The sequence below is a fragment of the Salminus brasiliensis genome, chromosome 11 (genome assembly GCF_030463535.1).
Source record: "Salminus brasiliensis chromosome 11, fSalBra1.hap2, whole genome shotgun sequence".
NCBI classification, from domain to species: domain Eukaryota; kingdom Metazoa; phylum Chordata; class Actinopteri; order Characiformes; family Bryconidae; genus Salminus; species Salminus brasiliensis.
This window is the reverse complement of record NC_132888.1, coordinates 40,533,141-40,558,140: the sequence shown is the minus strand read 5'-3', so window position 1 is coordinate 40,558,140 and position 25,000 is coordinate 40,533,141. Positions and strand designations below refer to the sequence as shown.

Sequence of the window (25,000 nt, the reverse complement as noted above, 5' to 3'; positions counted from 1 at the left end):
GGCCTCCCGACATGCCTTGGCTTATTGCCTACATCTGGGGCTAGTGAAAATGTGAAAATCAGATTCCATTAAAGTTGGCTTACACTTGCACAGATCAGAGGGTGGAGAGGGTGGAGAGTTTCTCCATCTTTTTTCTCTTTCATCAATTTTCTCTAACCGACCACTAGATGGCGATAGTGCATTACTCAACACTAAGCCACCCATGCTAGTGCAGCCTTCCCCCTCATTCTTCCTCATTAATCACATGCGATCACATGTCTTTTTTTGTTTTTTGAGCACTTTGAGACACAGGCTAGCCCACGAGCAGAATTTTAACGGCTGGGTCAGCGTATTTTGGAAGGCCGTGGCACTCGAGTGGGCCTTCGAGAGCTTGCCAGAGGCTCCGGCCTTGTTAGGCCAGGCACTGCCCCGAACTGCATGGTTCTGTTTATTGTTATTGTGCCCTGATGATTCATCAGTAAAAAGCTTACAGTAAGGAGCGCTTTACTGGCCGGGGGTGAGCGGTGGAGGAGCGGTGAGTCACCGGACGGGGGCGAGTCAGACGCCTTGGACTGAGCATGCCCGGAGGCCTTCTCTTCTTTCCCTCCCTCATCTGGTCGTGTCGCGGAGGCAGTTTCAGTAATTTGCTTTGGATTGGGCGTAGTGAAGGACTCGTGATCCGGGCCCCTGTGCCCGTGGGAGTGTGTACGGCCTGGAAAGCTTGAATTATCATCATCTAAATATTACACACACATACAGGCATATCAGCCAGAGATCAGCCATAACATCAGTATGCAGTGGTCAGTACCAAGGATCTGCTGCTAACGTCAGTCTTGGTGCCGGATACCACAGCAGGACACCTTCAGAGGTCTTGCGGAGTCCATGTCTCAATGGGTCCGAGCAGTTTTGGTGGCACGAAGGGGTCTATGCTATATTAGAAAGGTGGTTTTAATGTTATGGCTGGTCAGTGTAGGTGGAAATGTATGTTTTATAGGATATGTATTTTGACATTAATAAGTATCCCTCTGCCCGATGCTCTGTTTGGTCAGTTCTTACTGTTACATTCACTTAGAACACAATTAAAGCAACGCTATGGAAAATTGGCATTTCTTGCTCCTGGGCTCCCCCTGCTGTCAGGAAGAGTAATTTACTCTGTGAGCCACCACTGAAGGACACCATTATTAAATATGAATAATAATAATAATAATAATAATAATGCTATATACAGATAGATAGAGTTTTGTACGAGGTAATATATTTATGTAGCATTTTTATCTGTAATGTAGATACAAGGCTAATGTACATATGAAGTTAATGTAGCTGTGAGGTAATGTAGATATGAGGGTAATATAGCTATGAGGCTAATATAGCTATGATGTGAGCTATGAGGCTAATATAGCTATGAGGCTAATGTAGATTTGAGGCAAATGTAGCTATGAGGCTAATGTAGATATGACGGTAATGTAGATATGAGGCTACTGTAGCTATGAAGCTACAATGGTAATGCAGATATGAGGGTAATGTAAATATGAAGCTAATGTTAATATGAAGATAATGTAGATATGAGGCTAATATAGCTATGAGGCCACTGTAGCTATAAAGCTACAAGGGTAATGCAGATATAAGGCTACTGTAGCTATGAAGCTACAATGGTAATGTAGATATGAGGCTAATGTAAATATGAAGCTAATGTTAATATAAAGATAATGTAGGTATGAGACTACTGTAGCTATGAAGCTAGGAGGGTAATGTAATTATGAAGCTAATGTTAATATGAAGATAATGTAGATATGAGGCTAATATAGCTATGAGATAATGTAGGTATGAGGCTACTGTAGCTATGAAGCTAGGAGGGTAATGTAATTATGAAGCTAATGGTGATATAAACATAATGTAGATATGAGGGTTATGTAGATATGATTCTAATATAGAAAGATGTAATGTAGATATGAGGCCACTGTAGCTATAAAGCTACAAGGGTAATGTAGATATGAGGGTAATGTAAATATGAAGCTATAATGGTAATGTAGATATGAGGCTAATGTAAATATGAAGCTAATGTTAATATGAAGATAATGTAGATATGAGGCTACTGTAGCTATGAGATAATGTAGGTATGAGGCTACTGTAGCTATGAAGCTAGGAGGGTAATGTAAATATGAAGCTAATGTTAATATGAAGATAATGTAGATATGAGGCTACTGTAGCTTTGAGACAATGTAGGTATGAGGCTACTGTAGCTTTGAGATAATGTAGATATGAGGCTACTGTAGCTTTGAGATAATGTAGGTATGAGGCTACTGTAGCTATGAGATAATGTAGATATGAGGCTACTGTAGCTTTGAGATAATGTAGATATGAGGCTACTGTAGCTTTGAGATAATGTAGATATGAGGCTACTGTAGCTTTGAGACAATGTAGGTATGAGGCTACTGTAGCTTTGAGATAATGTAGATATGAGGCTACTGTAGCTTTGAGATAATGTAGGTATGAGGCTACTGTAGCTATGAAGCTAGGAGGGTAATGTAAATATGAAGCTAATGTTAATATGAAGATAATGTAGATATGAGGCTACTGTAGCTTTGAGACAATGTAGGTATGAGGCTACTGTAGCTTTGAGATAATGTAGATATGAGGCTACTGTAGCTTTGAGATAATGTAGGTATGAGGCTACTGTAGCTATGAAGCTAGGAGGGTAATGTAAATATGAAGCTAATGTTAATATGAAGATAATGTAGATATGAGGCTACTGTAGCTTTGAGACAATGTAGGTATGAGGCTACTGTAGCTTTGAGATAATGTAGATATGAGGCTACTGTAGCTATGAGATAATGTAGGTATGAGGCTACTGTAGCTATGAAGCTAGGAGGGTAATGTAAATATGAAGCTAATGTTAATATGAAGATAATGTAGATATGAGGCTACTGTAGCTTTGAGATAATGTAGATATGAGGCTACTGTAGCTATGAAGCTAGGAGGGTAATGTAGATATGAAGCTAATGTTAATATGAAGATAATGTAGCTATGCTGGTAATATGAGGGTTATGCGGAGATATGAGGGTGATGTTTTGCCACACTGGCGTTAAGGTAGTTGGAGGGTTAGGTGTAGCTACACCGAAACAGAATCCTGGAAACTCCCCACACAGGGGATGCTAGTGTGTGTGTATACATGGCTCATGTGGAACTGAAAAGATAGCCATGCTAACATCCTTCTATTGACTTTGGCCGTCTCAGTCTTTCTCCTGCTATTTGACCGTTAGCTGTTTGCTAAGGGAACGTGGTTGGTGTTCCCGAAGCAGATAAAGTGAGAGTGAGCTGATAAGCCGTTAGCCGTTAGCCGCTGCCAGTTCATAACCCTCCGTATCGGGAGTGTACATCAGTTTATATAAGGCAGCAGTGTAGATTTCAGATCTGTGGTCGATGCTGCTGCTCTCACACACAGCTTAGCGCTTTCACTTCCTCAACACTTCTGCTGCAGCTCATCAGCTCGGCTAATTAGCGAGGCCTTTATTAGCGGGGCTAACTGTGCTACAGCTGCTGCAGAGACAGGGCGGCCGTGTCAGGGGGGTCAAAAAGAGAGAGAGAGAGAGAGAGAGAGAGAGAGGCCTGGAGTGTCCGTCCAGAGCTGAGCTTTCCAGCCGTATGGTTTATGGGTCAGGTCGTGAGAAAGTTCTCTTCAAGCGTTACACAACCTCAGGGGGTCACTCCTCCGGTCAGTGTGGGACAACTCTTTTTAGGCACGGTTAACCAGACCTTTCATAGCAGCTTTATACCACAGCGTTAGCAACACAGCGGCCAGGACAATGTAAGTGAGTACCACAGTATGCTAATATATATATATATATATATATTAGAACATATACATTTACTTTATGTCCAACATATATGTGGACATATATGGAAATATGTCAGACATATCTTTTAACTTAATATAATATAATTATTTATTAGCTTATATATATATATATATATATATATATATATATATATACAAAATTAGTAATATTATTATAATATTTTATTATTCTATAGTATATATATAGAGAGAGATTTTTATTAGTTATATTGACATATCTTTCATCTTGAGATATATATATATAGATTATGTATTAGTTAATATATGTATATATCCATTTATGTATATAATAGTTATATTATTCAAATATTTTATTATTGTAATAAATATATATATATATTATTTATTAGTTATATTGCCATATATCAACTATATATGAACTAATAACTAATTAATACCTACTATGATAGATGTACTTAGATGTTCACTGCATATATATATATATAGATTATGTAGAAAATATAGAAAGATATATTATATAGAAGATATAGATAATAGAAAATATATAGATTTTAAATTTGACATATATATTAGAACATATACATTTACTGTAAGTACGACATATATGTGGACATATATGGAAATATGTTGGACATATGTTTAGCTTAATATATATATATATATATAATTTATTAGTTTACATATATATGGGACCGCTACTCTCACACTCTCCTGTGTGGACAGTTGTGATGTCACAACCACGACACCGTCAGCAGAGGAGCCCGTAAATGATGCTGCTTGGTTACGGACTGACCGCTCAAAACAGATCAGACGGAAGATCAAGCGGAAATGTGCTTGTGGTTGTGACATCACATCAAACTTGTTTACATACAGCATGCCACATCAAAGAACACCACTAAATCAAAGGGCACATGCCCTTTAAAGGCCTCGGTACCCTCTCATTAACCTGCAGGCTGTAGCTCCTGCTGCTGGCTGGCCTTCACACCCCAACATTCTTGTCTGTTCCTGACATTTCTGAAGCCCAGTCAGGTTTCACAAGCTCTCGTGACAGTTATCATTGCACTTACAGAGCGAATAAACACACACACACACACACACACACACACACACACACATAGCGGAAGTTTTCGATTACATCTGGCCACTGATCACACTTCCTCCTCTGTAGAGTGAAACGGAGAGGAGGCCGTAGTAGCAGACTGCAGTGATGGAGTGGACCCTGCTAACACCGGTCAGCTCCAGCCCACGCCTGGCCTTAGATGGCATGGTGCCAGTAGGTTCATCCTAGGTGTTGATCTGCTCCGGAGAGTCCTATTCTATTGGCAGTATTTGCAATGGGTGCAACTTAAAAAAGCGGAATGCATTCATTAGAAGGGGTGTCCACAAACATTTGGACACTTAGTATCTAGAAGCATCTCTATTCAGACAGTTTCAGAGCACCAGCTCGTCGGAGAGTGCCAGATTTAGCACGGTTTGAGGTGTGTGTGTGTGGCAGATAGCAGGTGTATCTGTAGGTAATTTCCAACACTGGTGACATCAGAGGTGTGTATGAGAGAGAGAGAGAGAGAGAGAGAGAGAGGTAGAGAGAGATTTGGGGTGTGTTGGTTGTGTCAGGCTCTCTGGCTGCTGTGCTGCACTAATACATACGCTGACGTCAGCAGTGTGTGTGTGTGTGTGTGTGTGTGTGTGTGAGAGACGGAGACCCTTTGAACGTCTCTCTCACTGCTGTAGTCTCTGCATGTCTCTCTCTCGCTCTCCCTCTCTCTCTCTATCAGTAATGCAGCTGTCATTTGTGTGCTGTTCAGGAGGCCGCTGCAGAGACAGGGGGTTGCTATGACGACACGCCGAGTGTGTAGCCAGCCAGGTTGTGAATTAGGACACCAGAGTAGTGATGTCGTCACAGAGTGAGTGAGTGAGTGTGTGTGTGTGTGTGTGTGTGTGTGTGTGTGTGTGTGTGTGTGTGGGAGTAGCACTCATTTATGAGACTCTTCCAACATAGGTTGGATTATACTGTGACATTAACACACACACACACACACACACACACACACACACACACACACTTTTCTGCATGCAGACGAGACCCCCCTGATGCAATCAGTTTTGCAATGTTGTGCTTCTGCCTCTCTTCCTTTTTCTCTCTCTCTCTCTCTCTCTCTGCAGGAAAAAGGTAAGCCACCCGGCTCCGCCCCCCCCTCCCTCAGTCAACCAGATGTAGTTTCGATGGTGGGGTTCAATGAGGCTACACACAAAACCCAGCTCCATCCACAGTGAGAACCACTACCTCCACGTTGGAGAAGTAAGGAACCTTAAGTAAGGCCTCAACTCCCCAGCCTATCCCACCCCACCATCCCCAACTCATCCCATCCTAAAAGTACTGGATGGAGCTCCACCACCATCATTCCAGAGAACACAGCTCTTCCACTGCTCCACAGCTCCTCAATGCTGGGGGGCTTTATACCCCATTAGGCAGCATGGAGCCAATAGGGTCATGTTGTCCTATTCTATTGGCATCACTTTTCTGTGTCAGCAATCTGTGCAAAAAATAAATAAATAGTTAGAAGGAGTGTCCACAAACTTTTGGACACATACTGTATCCGCTCAGGACAGCCAATCGGAAGAGAGGTCTTTTACATAGGTCTATTCATTCATTCTAATGGACGAAGCCAGTTTTATCAGTATACTCCTGCTTCAGGAGGAAGCCTCCGGTTCCGTAGACACCCTCTACTCCAGCATCCCTTCTGAAAGCAGGAGCGAGAACAGGGAGTCTGACCGTCCTTCACTGCACACTGTTAAACGTACGAGAGCCCTGAGGAACGTTTGGAGGTTCTGCAGTTTGAAGTTGTGGAGGAACCTTCAAGGTTTTCAGAAGAAAAAAGGTTCCTTGAAGGTTCCTCAAAGCACCTTAAGATGTTTCCCCACAGTTTCACATTAAAGAACCCCCCTAAAGCTCCTGATAGACATCATAATTCCAACAGCCTCTAATCTTCTGGGAAGATCTAGACTAGATCGTGGAACACTGCTGTGAGGATTTGATTGCATTCAGCCTCGAGAAAATAAGCCAAGTCAGTTGCTGAGGTTGGATGATTAGTTCTGGTGTCTCCAACTCCTCCCAAAAGGCTCTAGGATGGAGCTCTAGAAGAAAGTAGGAACGCTACGGAACCCGAATAAACACACGGACACGTCAGCTTGCCAAAAAATCCGGAAACTGATCCGGTTTGTTTTTACTTCACTTTAAATTTCACTACATTCATTCATTCACAGAATCCGCTCGAGTGCGTGACGGGAGCGGAATGCGCTTTAAGGGGAGGGGGAGGGGCCTCAGGGTGCAAAGAATCATGGGAAATGTTGTTACAGGTGCTTCTTTGTTAAAAGGGAAAAAACTGGGCTGGGCAGTGGTGATCAAGGGGGGGGGGGGCATGGGCAGTCAGTGCCTCTCTCCATACTCTACATACCAAGTTGCCAATTTATTAGAACCCCCTACCTTGTGTTCCCAGTCACTGGAAACTTTCCCTGCCCTCCTCTAAACCCATTCATTCATCGCTGGTCACTGCCTTCTGACCACAAGACCAGAAGACCACAGGCTCTATTTGGATGGCGGACCACCCCAGGACAACAGTGACACCGACACGGTGGTGGATGTGGGTTATGCTGGTAGCAGCATCAGGCGCAATGGTGTAGCTGCAAGGTTGGGAGTGGGTCCACCAGCCCAAACAAAAACTGTGGTCAGAAAGTGACCATCGATAAGGGGCCAAATAATGAGTGCATGAACAGACGGGATACAGTCTGCAAGTGCACACCAGCAAGGGGGCGCTATAAGGTAGGGGTTACTAATGAAGCGGAACATGGTCCCCTAGTAACAGCGACAGCACGCTGTGGTCAAACAATGATGAGTGTGGTAGAAAATGGACAGATTATTAGGTAATACGTCAGCTCAGTGTGTGTGTGTGTGTGTGTGTGTGTGTGTAGATATTAGTTACTGTCGCACAAAAAGCTTTGCATCTCCAAAGTGACAACTTTACAGGAGAAGGCAAAAACCACCTCAATTTTGAATGGAAGTCAATGGAAAAATATTTTATTCCAAATCATTTTTAAGCATTTCTATTGGTCGGTTCGTCAGGCAAACCTGATAATGAATGGACCAATAGAAATGCTCCAAAATGTCTTTTCCTGTAAAACTGCTGTATGAAGTTTAGGTGTGACCCCGACCTTCGGAGAGCCGAGTGGACAAAGTGTGTGTGTGTGTGTGTGTGTGTGTGTGTGTGTGTGTGTGTATATAACAGTAGGCGCCCCCACCCCTCACTGCTTTGCAAATATAAATATACCCAAATATTCAGGACCCCTACAGCGCATGTGTGAGTGTGGGTGTGGAGGGGGGCGTGTCAGTTAGGGCCGTCGTCATCGCTGTGCTCGGCGCGTTCGTCCTTGCCCTCGCTCAGAGAGCTCTCGTCGATGTTCTCCAGCGAGTCTGCGTGCTGGATGCACAGTTCGCTCAGAGGGATGTTGGACAGGGGGTTCTGCTCGGGGTAAAGCCACGGCTTGTAGCCGGGGTTATGCCTCTGCTTCCACTCGCCGTACTTCACACACGCCTTAGCTATCCGCTTCATCGTCTAGAGGGGGGAGAGAGAGAGAGAGAGAGAGAGAGAGAGAGAGAGAGACTTAATACAGCACCAGCACCATAATAATAATAATAATAATAATACAAAATTAAAATGATTGCTAGCATGTTGCCAAATGGTTGCTGTGGTAACCCAAGATTGCTTGGGTGTTACTTCTGCACACAATTCATTCCTATGGGGAACAAGATCCTGAATTCCACAACCAGAACAGTTTTGAGTTGGAAAGGTGTGGATCCCTCAGACTGTGAGAATAGTAACATGACAGTGTTCCTCCTCCTCCTCCTCCACCACCTAACGCTACTGATGGCTCTCTAGAGTCTGGTAGGTCAACCCAGAGTCCTGCAGCGGCGTGCTTTACACCCCTCCAGCCGACGCACAGCGATCTTAGCCTTGTGTGCAGCTGTTCAGCCATGGAAACCCAGTTCATGAAAGTCCTGAAGCTCAGCAACGGCAGCAGTGCTCATGTTTCTTCCAGAGGCAGTCTGGAGATTTAGAGACAGTGACTTCAGGCTCTTCATTATCTCTGTTTAATGAGAGGCGGACAATCACACACACACACACACACACACACACACCTTAAATCTGTCTCTGCCTTGCCTACACACACATACACACAGTAGTAATACATCAAATGCTTCATTTTTAAAAATAGTACCAAACCAGCAGAGAAGGAAACCTATTCACCCTCAAATTAGAGTGACACACACACACACACACACACTTTCCAAACCCAACCCAGACGCTTCTAATTCAATCAGCAAATCCATTTAGACACACCAAACCACACACACCCCTACTTCCCTCCCCTCTCTTCCATCTTCAGTCTTGTCGTCCCTCATCATCATCATCCTCATCCTGGTTGTCCTACCCGGACCAAACATCCTGAACCCTCCATCCTTCTCCTGTATCTTTATAACTTTCCCCATCACACTGTCCAACCAGACCATCATCATCATCACCATCTTCACCGGAACAGTGCCTTTACCAAAAGGCAGTAAACGTGTCCGTAATACCTCGTCTTTTAAGGGTTCCTTGTTCAGGGTCCTCCACCGAGCGTGTGGAGGTGCTCGGTGAAGCCGTGCGGCTGAAACTGAGAGAGGAGGTGGTGATGCACACTGGAAGCCGTTTATGACTAAACTTAGCTCGTTCCTGATGGGTCCCATCATTCCGCTTCACTTCCAGTCCAGAATCTCACACTAGGTGTTAAATTTAGCGTCCAGCTCGGTCATCATCCCGTATTCCAGCCCCTCTTTCAGAGCCCGTCACTCAGATTCTCCCTCAGCAACTCCATGACCCGATTCAACACACGCACACAGACCCGCCTCCATAAACAGGCAGGGGAGGAAGCGTGGATTATGCATATGCATGAGCGCATGTCGGCGCAAACGTGGAGAATTTTACATACATGTGCCAATCCCTGGGCTTGAGAAGTGGGTGCGGCCTCCATGGGCACCCATGACCCAGTCACCGTTCACCGGCAGTCCTACCTTGGAGCACTTTTGGTAGGTACTGACCACTGCATACTGCAGGAACACCCCACCCCAAGACCTGATGCCTGATGTTCTGGAGATGTTCTGATCCAGTCATTGTCTAGAACATCACAGTTCGGTTCTTGTCAAAGTGCCTCAGATTCTTACGCTTGTCCATTTTTCCGGCTTCAGCACTTTCAAGAACTGACCGTTCACTCGCTGCCTAATATGTAGATCAGGAGCCGCTGTAGAAGAAGGTTATCAATGTTCTGCACTTCACCGGTCAGTGGTCGATGTGCTGGAAGAGCGTTAGAGGTGCGAGATACTCACTTTAGGTGCGAGGAACTGGGAAGACTTATTCACAACCCACTTGGGAAGAGAACCTGAGAGAGAGAGAGAGAGAGAGAGAGAGAGATTGAGATCAAGATCAAGGGAATCTGAACAGTGTTACTATTGTGTTACCAGGTGGTTTCTACGGTGTTGTTTAGTGCTTTAATTTAAGAGTGGTGGTTTAATGTTCGGAGATTTGGTCATCTGCTCTCCTCTGTCCACGTGTGAACAGCTGAGTGAGGGTTCTGGTGCTGGTGTATTACCTCTAGGATCCACCTGTGCCAGGTACGTTAAGGTACAGCTGGAAGGGCCGTTGCTTTGGATAAGGTAACCCGTCTGAATGGAGACTGCCCGTACCATGTCCTTCTTTGGAGGGTATTTCTGACACACACACACACACACACACACACACACACACACACGTTCACTATGGTATTCACTCGCTCCCTTCCTCCTCAGATCTCCTGCTTGCCGACCCTTCGGTCATCTGCATGGGCCATCACCTGTTCAGTACACTCTATTCTTCACACAGCTTCAGTCTCGCAGGGTGTGAGTAGAGGATCAGTGGTGTATGGAAATGCCAGATTAGCAAAATCTTGTGACTATTAAAACCACTCAGAGCCTGCCACAAACAACCCCCACTAGGGGTGGTGTGTGTGTGTGTGTGGGGAGGGGGGGGTGCCCAGGCATTAAAGTAAAAGCTGGTGTGATGTGCTTGGATATGAACGTTACCTGAAGTTGCTAAGCGGTTGCTTGATGCTATGGTGTTGTTAGGTCATTGCTTTGGTATCCCAGAGGGATGCTATCAAGTTGGTTTGTTGTTGCAATTGACTTACTTAGTGGTTGCTAGGGTGTTGCTAGGTCCTGCCTAGGTGGTTACTACGATGTTGCTAAGTGGTTGTTTGATGGGCGTTATGGTGTTTCTAGGCAGTTTCTAGGTGTTGCTTAGTGGTTGGTTGATGGTTGCCAGCATGTTGCCAAGGGGTTGCTGTGGTAACCTAAGTGGCTGGTTGGGTGCTACCTCTGCACACCATTCATTCCTATAGAGAACAAGATCCTGAATCACACAACCAGAACCGTTTAGGGCTGCAATGGTGTGGATTCCTCAGACTGTGAGAAAAGCAACACTGCACAGTCTACTACCACCACCTGCAGTCTTCTCATTACTGACAGAACTGTGCTGATTAGAGCTGACCCTCACTGTCTAATCCACTGTGCTGGTGGTCAGTAAAGACTGGGGTGGTCTGGTGCTGGATTAGCTCTGCATGAGCTCATAAACAGTCGTACTTACTGGATGTTTCACAGAGTAGTTCATGATGATGAAATCTTTGCCCATAGGCAACCAGGAGCGCAGGGTGATGACGTCTCGATTCTTCAGGGGTTTCGGGCACTTCCCTTAAAGATGGAGGACAAATGTCAGCATGGAACAAACTAAAAAAGGCCAGGGCCAATCAGGCGCAGTAACATCTGCCAACATCTGCACACAGGCAAGTTCTTGTCCCCGGATAGCATATTTAGTGTCATGGCGCCAGTAAAACACAAAATATCTTAGTTCTTGAGGCCTAAAAGGCTTCTGATCATCAGCTCTTACAGGAGTAGTAGCCGACGTCCGCGTTGACCGTCAGTTTGCCGATGTCGAAGGTCTCGATCACGTTCGAGTCCCACTTCTTCCGGTACTCGATGTCATGGAGCACGTCGTACATGGTTTCTGCAGCAACATCCTTGCAAACCATTCGACACTAAGGGCAGAGAAGGAGAAAGCATAACAGTTACATTACCCACAGTGCAACACTGGACCCAGCCATCAAGGCAGTGGGAGAAGCAGGAAGGAATTCATTGTAAAATTAATTTTCCATCACAAGCTGCTTTTGCTGGAAAGTGCTTTCTTTCTGACACATCTGTTCCATCTAAATCCCCATCCAGATGTTTGTCTGGGGTTTGCGAGGCATTGCCGATCACTCGGCCAGCTCTCGGATTGCGCCTTTAGCAATGGGCACATGGTGACCAACCTCCGACCTCCAAAATCAGTCTCCAACTTGAAAATTGGGGCTAAAATCAAGTGGTGTGACCCTGGAATAAGCTGCCAACCCTAGGAGCAAGATTGCACGCTATGGTACTAGCATAATGGGTCTGAAAAATAAGAATAGGTAGGAAAGTCAAGAACTCTCCATGTTCTGCAACACAAAATTTACCAATCCCTCACACACCCCTTCAAACACGAGGCCTAACCCCTTCTGCCAGTGACTATGGGATTGTACCTTGTCCTAGTTGTTGCAGGGCGCCCATGACTGTCTGATATCCTAATACAAAGCCTGAATGGCGCAGTCATCTAAGCATTGGCCTCGGCATCAGGAGGTCGCAGATTCAATCCCCACAGAGTCCGGTAAAGCACAACTGGCCGGACCCACGGAAAACATGGCACTATCTAGCCAATGATCATGTCTAAACATGCCTAAAGCAAGGGTGGAGCTCTTGGACCTGACTTGGGTGGTAAAGCTCCAAAGTCAGCAAACTGTGCCTGCTGGCATCACGTTGAGTGTTGGGGGAAGTGCCTAGTAGTGGTTGCTTGATAGTTGAGCCATCTCGAGTCTCAGGAGGTTGCTACTGTGTGGATGTAGCGGTACCCAATTGGGAGAAGTGCTTAGTAGTGGTCGTTATCTGCGATGTTGAGGGGGGGGGGGGGGGGGCAGAGGGCGAGACCATTAAACTCTTGAATATCCTATTAGAGATCGGAGGCTGGTGGTCCAGCGGACTAAGGCGCTGCCAGCCATCAGTAGTCGGAGTCTGAGGGAGCACAACAAATTGTGGATGGGTGGGTAGATGGCTCCATCTCTCTCTCTCTCTCTCTCTACATGACTTCAGTGTGGCTACCAGCATGGCGTCAGCAGCTTTCCTCTGTGTTGGTTGACGTTGCTGGAAATCCGGAGATGCCGGATGTATCTTTCAAAACCACCCATCATTTGTTCAGATAATAAACGTTCACAAACAGACACACCCACCACCCTCTCTCTTAGGTCCTGACGAGGTTTGATACGCCAGAAAAGTCTTCAGGTCTTCAGCCGTGTTCTACCTGGAAACCCACACACTCACTCGCTCGCTCGCTACAGACACCATATGGTTGAACATCCCCAGAGAAGGGTCAAAAATAGCAGCATTTCCCATTCATTAGGTTCTTCATGCATACGCTCACAAACACACACAAGGATGTGATGAAAGAGGAGCATACTGACTTCAGGCTGGCTGCGTTCGTCACTCAGTCCAGCGGATCTGACCGTAATCCTGTTAATAATGAGCAGAGTAACAGAAGGTAGCGGAACATTCAGAGGGGTTACTGAGGTCACGTGATCAGACCGCCAGCACTGTAAACCCACAGGCAATGCCCTACAGAGATTTTTGGGGTTGGAGATTGGCCTGGTTTCCAGCTCGGTTTTGGTTCTTCTTTTGAAGGAGGAACAGCAGTGTTTGAGGTTCATGGTTTGTCACTTCCATGTATAGAAGTCTGATCACTCAACCATGAGGAGATAAACACAGTAGGACATTCTTGGACATCTACAGGAAGAGCTTCAACGGCCGGTTAACTCCCTCTAGCACAAGAGACGCTCCGAAATCTAGGAGGGTAGGGACTTAACACCATTTAACCCAGAATATACGGCCTATTGTGCTCCCTCAGACTCTGGCTGCTGATGGCACAGCACTAAATTGGGGGGCAAACCCTGCAAACCCTGCTACTGTGACTCAAGTACAACCGTGTTGTGTCACGGGACCTCTCCTGATTAGCACCCTGGATTGATGGAACATGGTCCTCACGCCTTCTTTAGATTAGATTAGATTAGATTAGCATCCATATTTTTGAACAGATACCTTTGAAGTGAAAAGCATGGGAAGATACAAGGTGTTTGCTCTCCATGAGTCCATGCCTCGACGGGTCAGGGCTGTGTCGGTGGTTAGAGGGTGACCTACGCAAGATCATCCAGGCGGTTTAAACACGTAGCTCACCAGCTGCCGATGACCACCTCAAATGGGCATCAGTGCAGCATGACCCAGCAATCCCTGGGTCACTGGGTAACTCCTTAGAGTCCAATATGACCTCACTTAAAAGCTGCATTTCCAGTTCCATTTGTGTGACCAACAGGCTACTACTAAGAAGGAGGTTTTGGTGGGTTAGCGTTACCGCCTTTACACGGCTGCCACGGCCTTCCGGGACCTTCGCTGCCAACACCTGGTCACACGCCCAGCAGCGTAAGCGATACAACCGGGAGGTCTTTGTCCTGGGCACAAAGCAATGACCTCACAAAAGGTCCAAGCCACTGGATTGTCAGACTTCCTCGTTTCTGAGCGTTGGCAGAAACCGCAACCTACTGTGAACGTTAATGATCTCCACACCACACGGAAGCCCACAGGCTTGACATTCAGAGCTTCAGAAAATCTCTACTCATGCTGGAAACCAATCCAGATCCAGTCCTAACCAATCTATAACCGTTAGCAGGAACATGCCGCCCCCCTCCACCCACCCACATGCAGTGGAGTGCAGTGACCCATATTGAGTTTGGAATGGGGCTACAGAGGTTTGGAATTAGAAAGGGCTTTTGTGTGTGTGTGTGTGTGTGTGTGTGTGTGTGTGTGTGTGTGTGAGATTTGCGAAACATCAAACCAGGCCATTAAAGTAGATCGGTTCTCCACAGAGCACCTGTGTCCTGGGGCGATCAGCGGGCGAACAGCGGGCGAACAGCGGGCGAACAGCGGGCGAACAGCGGGAACGAAAAGGCTGGTTGAGGAAGCAGGGCAGGGGACGGTCCTGTTTTAATGAAGTAAGAGTAGAAAGAATCGCCAAGAAAGAAGGAAGTGAAGACCAACGCCGGCACCCACGCAGATCTGGACTCCCACCGAGCGAAAGCTATCGAGAGCTTATGGTCAGACAGGCATCACACACACACATTCATTCATTAATAGTCTTAACTAGCACCAATACAGTCCAGAGCTCCTTCACTGGGTCCATTACAGACTGGTGGGGTGTGTGTTTACACAGGCTGTCTGGACTGAGCTTCACTGACCTCTTTGACCCAGACAATGAAGTCTCTGGTCACTGCCTCGTAGCTTCACCATTCACCTGTGGTCCCTTTACGCAACACTACTGTACCTGATAAGATCACTCTGCTGTGTTCTGAGACTCACTGTACTGGGCTGACTCTGGACTACAGTCAGGCACGAGCCCTGGAGTTCCATCTATTGGTTGAACAAAGAACTGCAGTATTCCTTAACTCGCAAACATGAGGAGTCAGAACAGTTTAGGCCATGCAAGGGCCATCAATCGCTCCAGATGAAAGGCCGTGAGACTGTGGACGAAGGTGGAGAAGAACGAAGGTCGCTGGTTCGATCCTCTGAACAGGAAGGAAGTAGCAGTGGGGTTAGTGAAGCTTTCTCCTCAATCAACATTCATGAAGTAGACCACCCATCACATGACTGAAAGTCCTGGCCCTGCCACTTGATTTGCAGGACCGCTGAAGGACGAGGTCAGGGGTACACCTGCCCATCTGGACTGCCGCTAAGCCTTCTCTGTTAAAAGGGAGGCATGCTTTATCAGCTGACAAAGTCACGGTCAATGGTGTTTGAGCTTCTGAGCGATAAGGTTCTTCAAGAGAACAAGAGAACTCCAGTCAGGTGCTGCATGTTTACCAGGCACCAGGAGAGCAAGCGCCCACTGATTAGCTATGGTTGTGAAACACACCTGCATCATTAGGCCAAGAGGTCCTTGCATCTGGGACACCCATGAAGGCCAAATATTACAGGACAGGCACACAGCTGCTACAAATCGCCCGTCCTAAATAAAGGCCGCGGTCTGCTCTATCTTTCACACCATCACTCACTGCTGCCACGTCCATCCTCCTCCCCCATGCTCTCTCTCTCGCTCTGGTGTTGGGTTTCATGTTAAAATTTGATAAGTGAGGCTTTCATATTTAATAAATGCAAAGTGCACCCTCCCCCTCACTACATATATACAGTGCATATACAGTACACAGACTCTGAGGTATAGACTCTGCAAGGCCTCTGAAGGTGGCATCTGTGGTATCTGGGACCAAGACGTTACAGCAGATCCTTTAAACTCTGTAAGCTGCGAGGTGGAGCCACCACCACAGTTCTGACTCACCTCAGTTCTGAGATCTGGGGGATTTGGAGGCCAGAGAACCACCCTGCCCAACCCTTCCTCCGCACTTTAGAGAATACCACTGCCATGTACCTGGTGTGCAAGAACATTGCCCAGAGCATGACACTCCCTCCACCATGTTTGTCCTTGTTGTTACTGAATGCTGCAAGACCCTGAGGCCTGAGGATCACGGATCAGCAGCCGGAGCCTGAGAGAGCACAGCAAAATTAGCCATGCTCTCTCTGGGTGGGTAGATGGCGCTCCCTCTCCTCGGACGCTGGCCGACACAGGCGTCTGTTGGCTGGTGTATCAGAGCTGATGAACCGCCGGCGGAAGTTTGGCGTTTGCTTGCCTCACCCTGCCTCCTAGTGTTGGGATTGAGCATTGCAAGTGTGGCTAATTGGCTCAGCTAAGGCATTCACCTAGGCTTTCACCATTACTTCAGGTCCCAAAACTCTTCTACACGTCTGAGGGCAAATAAGCAAGCCTGGGAATAAGCCTTCATACATCAGGGGTCATTTGACCCTTCGAATGTTGCCCTCCATGTGTAGGGCCAAATGTGGTTAATACACACAATGCACTGTTATTAATTACAATTACTGCATCTGTTTGATGGCTTTGATGATCAAAGTGAATTGGAAGCCCAATATACTGAGACCATGATAAATACGAGAAGCATGAACTGGCAGAAAAGAAGAGCAGGGAGGGTGAGTGGGGTTTCCTCCAGCAGAGAAAAGTCATCATGAGTGGGAGGACAGATGTGTGTGTATATATATATATATATGTGTGTGTGTGTGTGTGTGTGAATGCACACCAGCGACAGCATGTGGGCTGGGGGAAGCCCGGTGTCCTTAAGGAGAATCTGACATCTCCTCAAACCACCCACTCACAGGACGCTGTTTGCATGTGTGGGCTGGCTGCCGGTGCCAGCGCTGACTGCAGTCGCACTCGCTGCTCACCTCCACGCCTGCTGAACCACGGTCTGTCAAACACACCTTTACACCAGTGCAGCCATGCTAACGTCGCTAACAATGACAGAAAACCCAGCAGGCCCACCACAGTTCACAGGAGGTCATTTGCATAAAGCTGTTAGTTGACCAATCACTTCGCTTTAGCCTTTCTGACTGAGGAGCATGCATCGTGCATCGTCTCCACGCAGCGAGAACCCACCGTTCCGTGAACTGATGTTATGTAAGGTCACGTATGACTCATCGCCGGCTAGATGGCTGGTTCTGCACAAGCTGCTAACATTAGTGCACGCTAGCCGTTATGGAAAATCCTCGCAAATCCTGCGAGTGGCCTTATGAAACGCAGAAGACCGGAGCTTCAACCCTGGAGAATGGAGGGTGCTTCTCCCTACTGGCTGTTCCTCAGGAGCCTAGTAGAGAGTTCACAAGTGCACCTGAACTCTTCCTCACTGCTCTGAAGCTCTCCGCTCTAACGAAGCCCAACATTTATAGAGGTTTGGTGTTCTGACATCACCTCATGTTTGATTGTTACTTTGAAGAGGAGAAGAAAAAAAAAAAATAAATAAATAAAAAACCCTTACGATCCAAAAAAAACCAAAAAAAAACATAGCGCATCCAACAAGAATGAAAGCCTTGTACATCTTTTATATGGAGGCATGCAGATAGATCTATTTTACTGTGTTCAGCATGACCATGCAAGCCATGCAAGTGTCGTAACAGACCGTATGCATATCACACTTCCATTCCGGCGTAGTAACGGCCTGCAGAGCGGCGGAACCAGGTCCACGGTTACGGCAGGTATGCGCCCACCAGTGCAGTCCATAGTCTTAACCTAGAAAGATACTCCATGTAGATACACAAAGGGGAAAGGAAACAAACAAAAAAGACAACAACTTGGCCGTCGCTGCAGCGCCCCCTTGTGGCAACGCTCAGAATACAGCTTGCGCTTGCACCGCTTTTTAAAATACACACACAAAAAAAAAAAAAAAAAGTCAGGCCTCAGTGCAGTGATCACCTACTCATTTACTGAACCGGTCTCTTTTTAAAAAGATTTCTCTGGAAACCACCACCCATGTTAAGAGTTGCGGCATCTTTCACGATGACTACAGCCATCACACCTTTCACAGAGCTGCTAACCAGAACGTTCATACCCCTCCCCGAGATCCGTGATAAAGAAACACTGACTAAAATAAAGTTAGCTTGCAAAATCTGCCTTAAATTTGACTGTGGGCCCATTTGTAACCTTAGCATACGATATGCTACAGTGCCTTGTATTGTTTACCCACCCCTCCCCTCCTCTGAAGGTCATGAGATTTGTCCAGATTACTAGAAACACTGCTATTTTGTGTTGCATCAGGTTTTATGTCAATGTCCCATCAAACCGCATCCCAGCAGTGAAACATGGGGGTGGCAGGGTCATGCTGTGGGGATGCTTGTCCACGGTGGGGAACGAGGCACCTTGTTAAAACTAAAGGACAGATGGGTGGAGCAAACTACAGCGCTTCAACACTCGAGAGAAACGTCACCATCCAGTGGGACAAGGCCCGACAGACTCCAGAAGCAGACTCGCCAGCCAAGCAGTTCACCTCAGACTGGAGAATCCCAGCTTGCAGGGGACTGTGGAACTCAGGTGAGCAGTTATTCGACACTACCCAGCAGTATGCAAATGAGCCGTGTTATCTGGGGAAGCTGCAGGAACCCTGTGGGCGGTTTTAATCGGCGCAGTTTCAGCAGAACGCTTCCACAGAAAGGGCCTGAGCACTTATGGGGAAATACGGCCGCGATCGTTATCAGCCATCCTATCATCGCTCGGCAGACAATGGACCAGGGTCAAACCAAGCGAAAGCACTCCGAGGGGGAGGCGGTGGAGGGTGCGGAATGGACTGGTCCGAAGCACTCTCGGGATGCAGCACTGCAGCAAGGGGAAAAAGAGAGTGAGGCGGTGCACTTCAGAGGGGTCTTGGTAGACCTATCCACTCCCAGACAAGTCCATCAGCCAAGGGGTCCATCAGAGATCACAACTTGACCAGATATGAGGTCTACCTGAAAAGGTACCAGGTACACCCCTTCATGCCTTCATGCAGGCACCGGTTTTAGAAACATGGTGGAGAACTGACCATCTGTGGGATGTGCTGGGACAAGACGAACGGTCAGTTCTTGAAGACGATTGGTTGGAAGCAGGAAAAACGGATACGTGATGTTCTGGACGACTGGGTCAGAGCATCTCCAAAACATCCGGCAGGTTCTGTGGTGTGTTCCCAGTATGCAGTGGTCAGTACCAGGCTCACCGACGGTCATGGCGGCCCCACCTCAGAGCCTACAGGACCTAAACAATCTGCTGCCAACATTAGTCTCGGGGGCCAGATACCACAGGACACGTCCAAGGGACTGGATGGGGAGGGGGGGGGCTTGTCCACTGAGACGTTAGCCTTGTAACTCCAGTGCAAAACTTCTGAGCCCAAACATGCCTCGGCTGATTGACCGTGTCCAGCACTTTAACAAAAGGTCACCCAACTCACGAGACCCTGTTTATTGTGCTGCGTGACCAGGTTGTCCCGTAAGGCCTTAGAGCTGCCTGGGTCCTGCTAATGCTTGTGGTCATCATCATCTTCTAGGCTTTGGGCCGGACAGCTTCTCGGTTTTCCCAGCTTCAGCACTTTTTATTGCCTGTTATTGTTCTTTACTGCCGTTTCCCTGAGGAGGACATGGGTCAGCAGAGAGCTCCCACACACACACACACACACACACACACAACATAATATAAACGCCTACAAAACACACCACTACACTCGCTCACTCTCGCTCACTCTCAAACCCACAACACACTCCAGATACAGATTGAAAGAGAGGCGAGAGCGGAGGTAGAGGTGTAGGGGTATTACGAAAGGGACCAAGGGTGAGATAGGGCGTACAAAGGCATACATAAACACAGTTTAGCCCCGCCCACTCACATCTAAGTTACTCTGCCAATCATAACAGAGCTAATCTACATTCACTGATGCTTGCAAGTTCTCGTAGAGGGTCTCGTAGTTGGATACGACCACCTCCGAAATGGCAAGACTTGTGGAGGCTCGTGGTCAGCAGTGGCGAGTACCTAGCGAGTGGTCTGAGTAGGGACGAACTACAAAAACCGTCGACAGGGTGTCGGGCAGCACATCGCAGAGCTCACTGCTGCATGAGGGAAACGGAAGGTATCCCATCTGGGTCCGGAAGAACGGACAGAAGGGAACGCGTGGGTCCGTTTAGCTGCAAACTGGTCAGGATGCCCATGCTAACCCCTGTCCACCGTGGAAACAGCAGTGCTGGGACAGCAAATCCGATCCACGAAGGCCAAACCTCACAACTTCAAGGATCTTCGGCCATGTCTTGTTGCCAGATACCACAGATGCCACCTTCAGAGTTCCCCGCGAGGGCGTGGAGGATCAACAGGATGTGAGGTAGGTGGTCATAATGTTTTGAGCTCATTTGCATTTCAGTGAAGACCAGGATCTCAAACAGGTAGTGCAGGCAGTCCTGGGTGTAGCGGAGTGTTTGCATAGCTAACTGCCTCTTGGCGTCAAGGGTCCTTGTGAGTCTGTACCAGAGCTGAGCTCTCCGTACAGGCCGGGGGAGTCCTCACCTTCATATAAGGCAGAAGTATGAGACGGTCTGTCTCTCTCTCAGTCTGGTCCTGCTTATCTGGCCTCTCCTCGGCCTGCGTTTGTACCACCTGCCCTCATTAGTCAGGAGAACATACGCACTTGCAGACGCATTAGATTTAATGGGCAGGTCTGTTTGAACTACTGTCCTCAGCACACAAAGCAATGCCTGTACCCGACACACACACACACACACACACACACACACACACACACACACACACACACACACTACAGTTAAGGTAAGTAGGCTGTATCACGTAATGTCCTCCTCATCAGTGGTGTAACGGATCACAAAACTCATGGTTCAGATCAGATGTTTGAGAATTGGCCACCAGTATTGACAAATATCTGAGGATCAGGTATCCTCACCAATACTCGGTATATGCAGATACTAGAGGTATACTCTGCATCTGCAAATACTCAGGTATGGGTACTAGGTATCTGCAAATACTTGAAGATCAGGTATGGGTACTCGGTATCTGCAAATACTTGAATATTAGGCATCAGCAGATCCTTGAGGATCAGGTACGGGTACTGAGTATCTGCAAATACTTGAAGATCAGGTATGAGTACTGAGTATCTGCAGGTACCTAAGGATTAGATATGGGTACTGAGTATCTACAAATACTTAAGGATTAGATATGAGTACTGAGTATCTACAAATACTTAAGGATTAGATATGAGTACTGAGTATCTGCAGGTACTTAAGGATTAGATATGAGTACTGAGTATCTACAAATACTTAAGGATTAGATATGAGTACTGAGTATCTGCAGGTACTTAAGGATTAGATATGGGTACTGAGTATCTACAAATACTTAAGGATTAGATATGAGTACTGAGTATCTACAAATACTTAAGGATTAGATATGAGTACTGAGTATCTGCAGGTACTTAAGGATTAGATATGGGTACTGAGTATCTACAAATACTTAAGGATCAGGTATGAATACTGAGTATCTGCAGGTACTTAAGGATTAGATATGGGTACTGAGTATCTACAAATACTTAAGGATTAGATATGAGTACTGAGTATCTACAAATACTTAAGAATTAGATATGAGTACTGAGTATCTGCAGGTACTTAAGGATTAGATATGAGTACTGAGTATCTACAAGTACATAAGGATTAGATATGAGTACTGAGTATCTGCAGGTACTTAAGGATTAGATATGGGTACTGAGTATCTACAAATACTTAAGGATTAGATATGAGTACTGAGTATCTACAAATACTTAAGAATTAGATATGAGTACTGAGTATCTGCAGGTACTTAAGGATCAGGTACGAGTACTGAGTATCTGCAGGTACTTAAGGATTAGATATGGGTACTGAGTATCTACAAATACTTAAGGATCAGGTATGAGTACTGAGTATCTGCAGGTACTTAAGGATTAGATATGGGTACTGAGTATCTACAAATACTTAAGGATTAGATATGAGTACTGAGTATCTGCAGGTACTTGAATATTAGGCATCAGCAGATACTTAAGGATCAGGTATGGGTACCTGGTATCTGCAAATACTTGAGGATCAGCAGATACTTAAGCATTAGAGATGAGTACTGAGTATCTGCAGGTACTTGAGGATCAGGGAGAGAAGCAGAGAGGGATTGTGGGAGAATGGAGGGATGCCTGGAGCCTACCTCCTCCTTCAGCAGCCAGGGAATTTCTGAGGTTTCCTCCACACGGAACTAATCTCCAACGAGCAGGAGGAGGAAAGAGCAAGCACAGCGCCCCGGGGGGAGGGGGCACATCCCCGTCACTTCTGCTACGCCTCAACCGCTCGAGTGGGCCGATGACACGGCTCTAATCCGGACCGCAGGGACAGCTGCGTACAGGAGGGCGTACAGATACGAGTGCGACACAGGACCCTTACACGCAGCGTACCGGCCAAAGCGTCCGATAACCATTAGTTAACCTGAACTCAGGCGGTCACCACGGCCAGCTCTGTAAAAACACACAGGGCCTATCGTAGCGATGTTTTGCCCGTGCACCGTGTGTTTGCTATGGTAACGACGGGAAAAGTAACGTGCAAAAGGCATGCACCAAGTCCCTTTATTAATTAGGGGTGTGTTTTTGGCCATGAGGCAATGGCCTCTCCCAGGGAGTTAAGGAACCTTTAAGGAACCTTCCTAAAGCTCCGTAAGAGGTTCCTCCACAGATTCAAACTGAAGAACCTCCAACAGTTCCTAAAGTAAATAGATACCTCTTTTTACAGTGGATAGACTGAGGTTGCTGTCCAATAAAACCATGTATCTCCATTTTTTCTGTTTTTAGTTTTATCCATGGTTTGAACCTTGCACCTGTGGGAATAATTTCGGATGAATAGACCAATAGAAACGCTCCAAATTATCTATACACCTATTTATACTTTGTGTAATTTTATATATATTATATATATATATATATATATATATCTCAACGAGTGCTCCAGCCTAGCAGAAGTAATCTGACCACCTGCTGACCGTTGCTAGCGCTCTCACACACAGAGCTGCCCGTCAGCTCCTGGATTTCTGTTTTTTCGCACTTCTCTTTCTTCTGACCGCTTCAGCGTTTGGACACTACCCGCCATTGTTCAGCCAGGATTGCCGCAGGTGTCGTTTCGTACTTCCACTGACTCAAAGTCCTAACCGTCCGTCTGCGGCTGCTGGCTGTTTACAGAAGGATAGCGGCGCTGCCTGGCTACGCACCGCAACGGGCCCACCGCCAGGGACACGTCATGGGTGCCACACCAGGCGTCCATAAACCAGCATTTCCCAATCCTCCCCCTCCCGCTGCCAGCACGCCTGACTCCACCGGCCGGCTCGTTACCTCAGCTCAGACCCGTCCCGAGGTCAGAGGGCCTGGACCTTTTCCCTCCTCGTTACCCACAATTATCATCCCAGATCTGGTCATTCCTGATTCCCACCCATTAACTAGGACCGTCCCACCACCCACACTGTGGTCAATTTCTATTCTTAATAATAATAATAATAATAATAATAATAATTTTAAAAAGTGAGAGTCGTTTTGGAGCATTTCTATTGGTCCGTTCATCATGACATTCTGACGAGACTCATGCTAGGGAATAAAATAGATGTAGCGTATGGGTCCATTAGCATGTGCACAGCAGGGGGGTGGGGGTCTCCAGAAGCAGGACTCCTCTCTCTCTCGCTCGCCCTCCCTCCCTCCCTCCCTCACTCTGCAAACACTCCCGAGTCAACACACCTGGCCTCCCGACTCACCGCAGACCCGGACGCAGGCCGGCGGGTAAACACGGACACGGACACGCTCAGAAATCCCTGGCAGGTGTAGGCCATGCTAACGCTTCCCAGCCTGGCGGTCTCGCGCTCACCCTGAGAAGACCACCAGGACATAAGGGGGCAAAAACAGCTGTGTTTGATGTTACACAAAAGCAAATGTAGATCAATGCCACCTTTTAGCGCCCCGATTTAGCAGTGGCCTTTGTGGACCTCCACAGCTCATCCGGATCTCGAAGCCAAAACAGCCTGGGCCCACTGATCTCCGAGCCTGCAGGCCCAAACCATAGCCCACCTCCGTTACCAAATCCAGCCCGTAAGAGTTCGGTCAGAACTGGAACATTAGGTCCAGCCTACGCTCCTTTTAAATGAACTCCACTGGTAAGTGGACCTCCAGGACCTCCAAAGTTTGGTGTCCGTTGAGCCACAACTATCTACCTTAGCTTTAAAGATTGGGGAGCTCTGACTGAGGTTCAGGATGGACTCTACGGGTTGGTAGATCTCCAGGAGCAGGACTGGTGCACATGAAGACCACATTAGAATGAACCATAGAGGTAGGTGGACTTCCAGGACCAGGCCAGTAATCTTTTAATTAGGATTGGTGACCACTGTACCTACACTACTCTCGTTAACCTCTGGAATTTGGGGGTCCAGTTGAACTCTACAGGTGGGTGGGGTCTCCAGTATGGCGACTGATGCCATCGCCCCCACGCTATCCAAGGTTGTTTTAGGGATTAGGGTTCAAACTGAACTCACAGACCTCCAAAAGCAGGCCTGGTGACCACTGGGTCCA

General features: G+C 47.0%; 1 protein-coding gene across 1 annotated transcript in view; it reads right to left on the bottom strand.

Moving 5' to 3' along the window:
• Positions 1 to 6,985: 6,985 nt before the first annotated feature.
• stard10 (StAR related lipid transfer domain containing 10) overlaps positions 6,986 to 25,000 on the bottom strand; it is a 19,471-nt gene continuing 1,456 nt past the window's right edge. The window contains exons 2-6 of the mRNA XM_072690884.1: positions 11,806 to 11,953; positions 11,506 to 11,609; positions 10,478 to 10,595; positions 10,215 to 10,267; positions 6,986 to 8,406 (exon numbers count right to left, since the gene is read on the bottom strand). Of these exons, the coding sequence (XP_072546985.1) occupies positions 8,179 to 8,406; positions 10,215 to 10,267; positions 10,478 to 10,595; positions 11,506 to 11,609; positions 11,806 to 11,953 (651 nt within the window). The 3' untranslated portion in view covers positions 6,986 to 8,178. The remainder of the gene's footprint in view (positions 8,407 to 10,214; positions 10,268 to 10,477; positions 10,596 to 11,505; positions 11,610 to 11,805; positions 11,954 to 25,000) is intronic.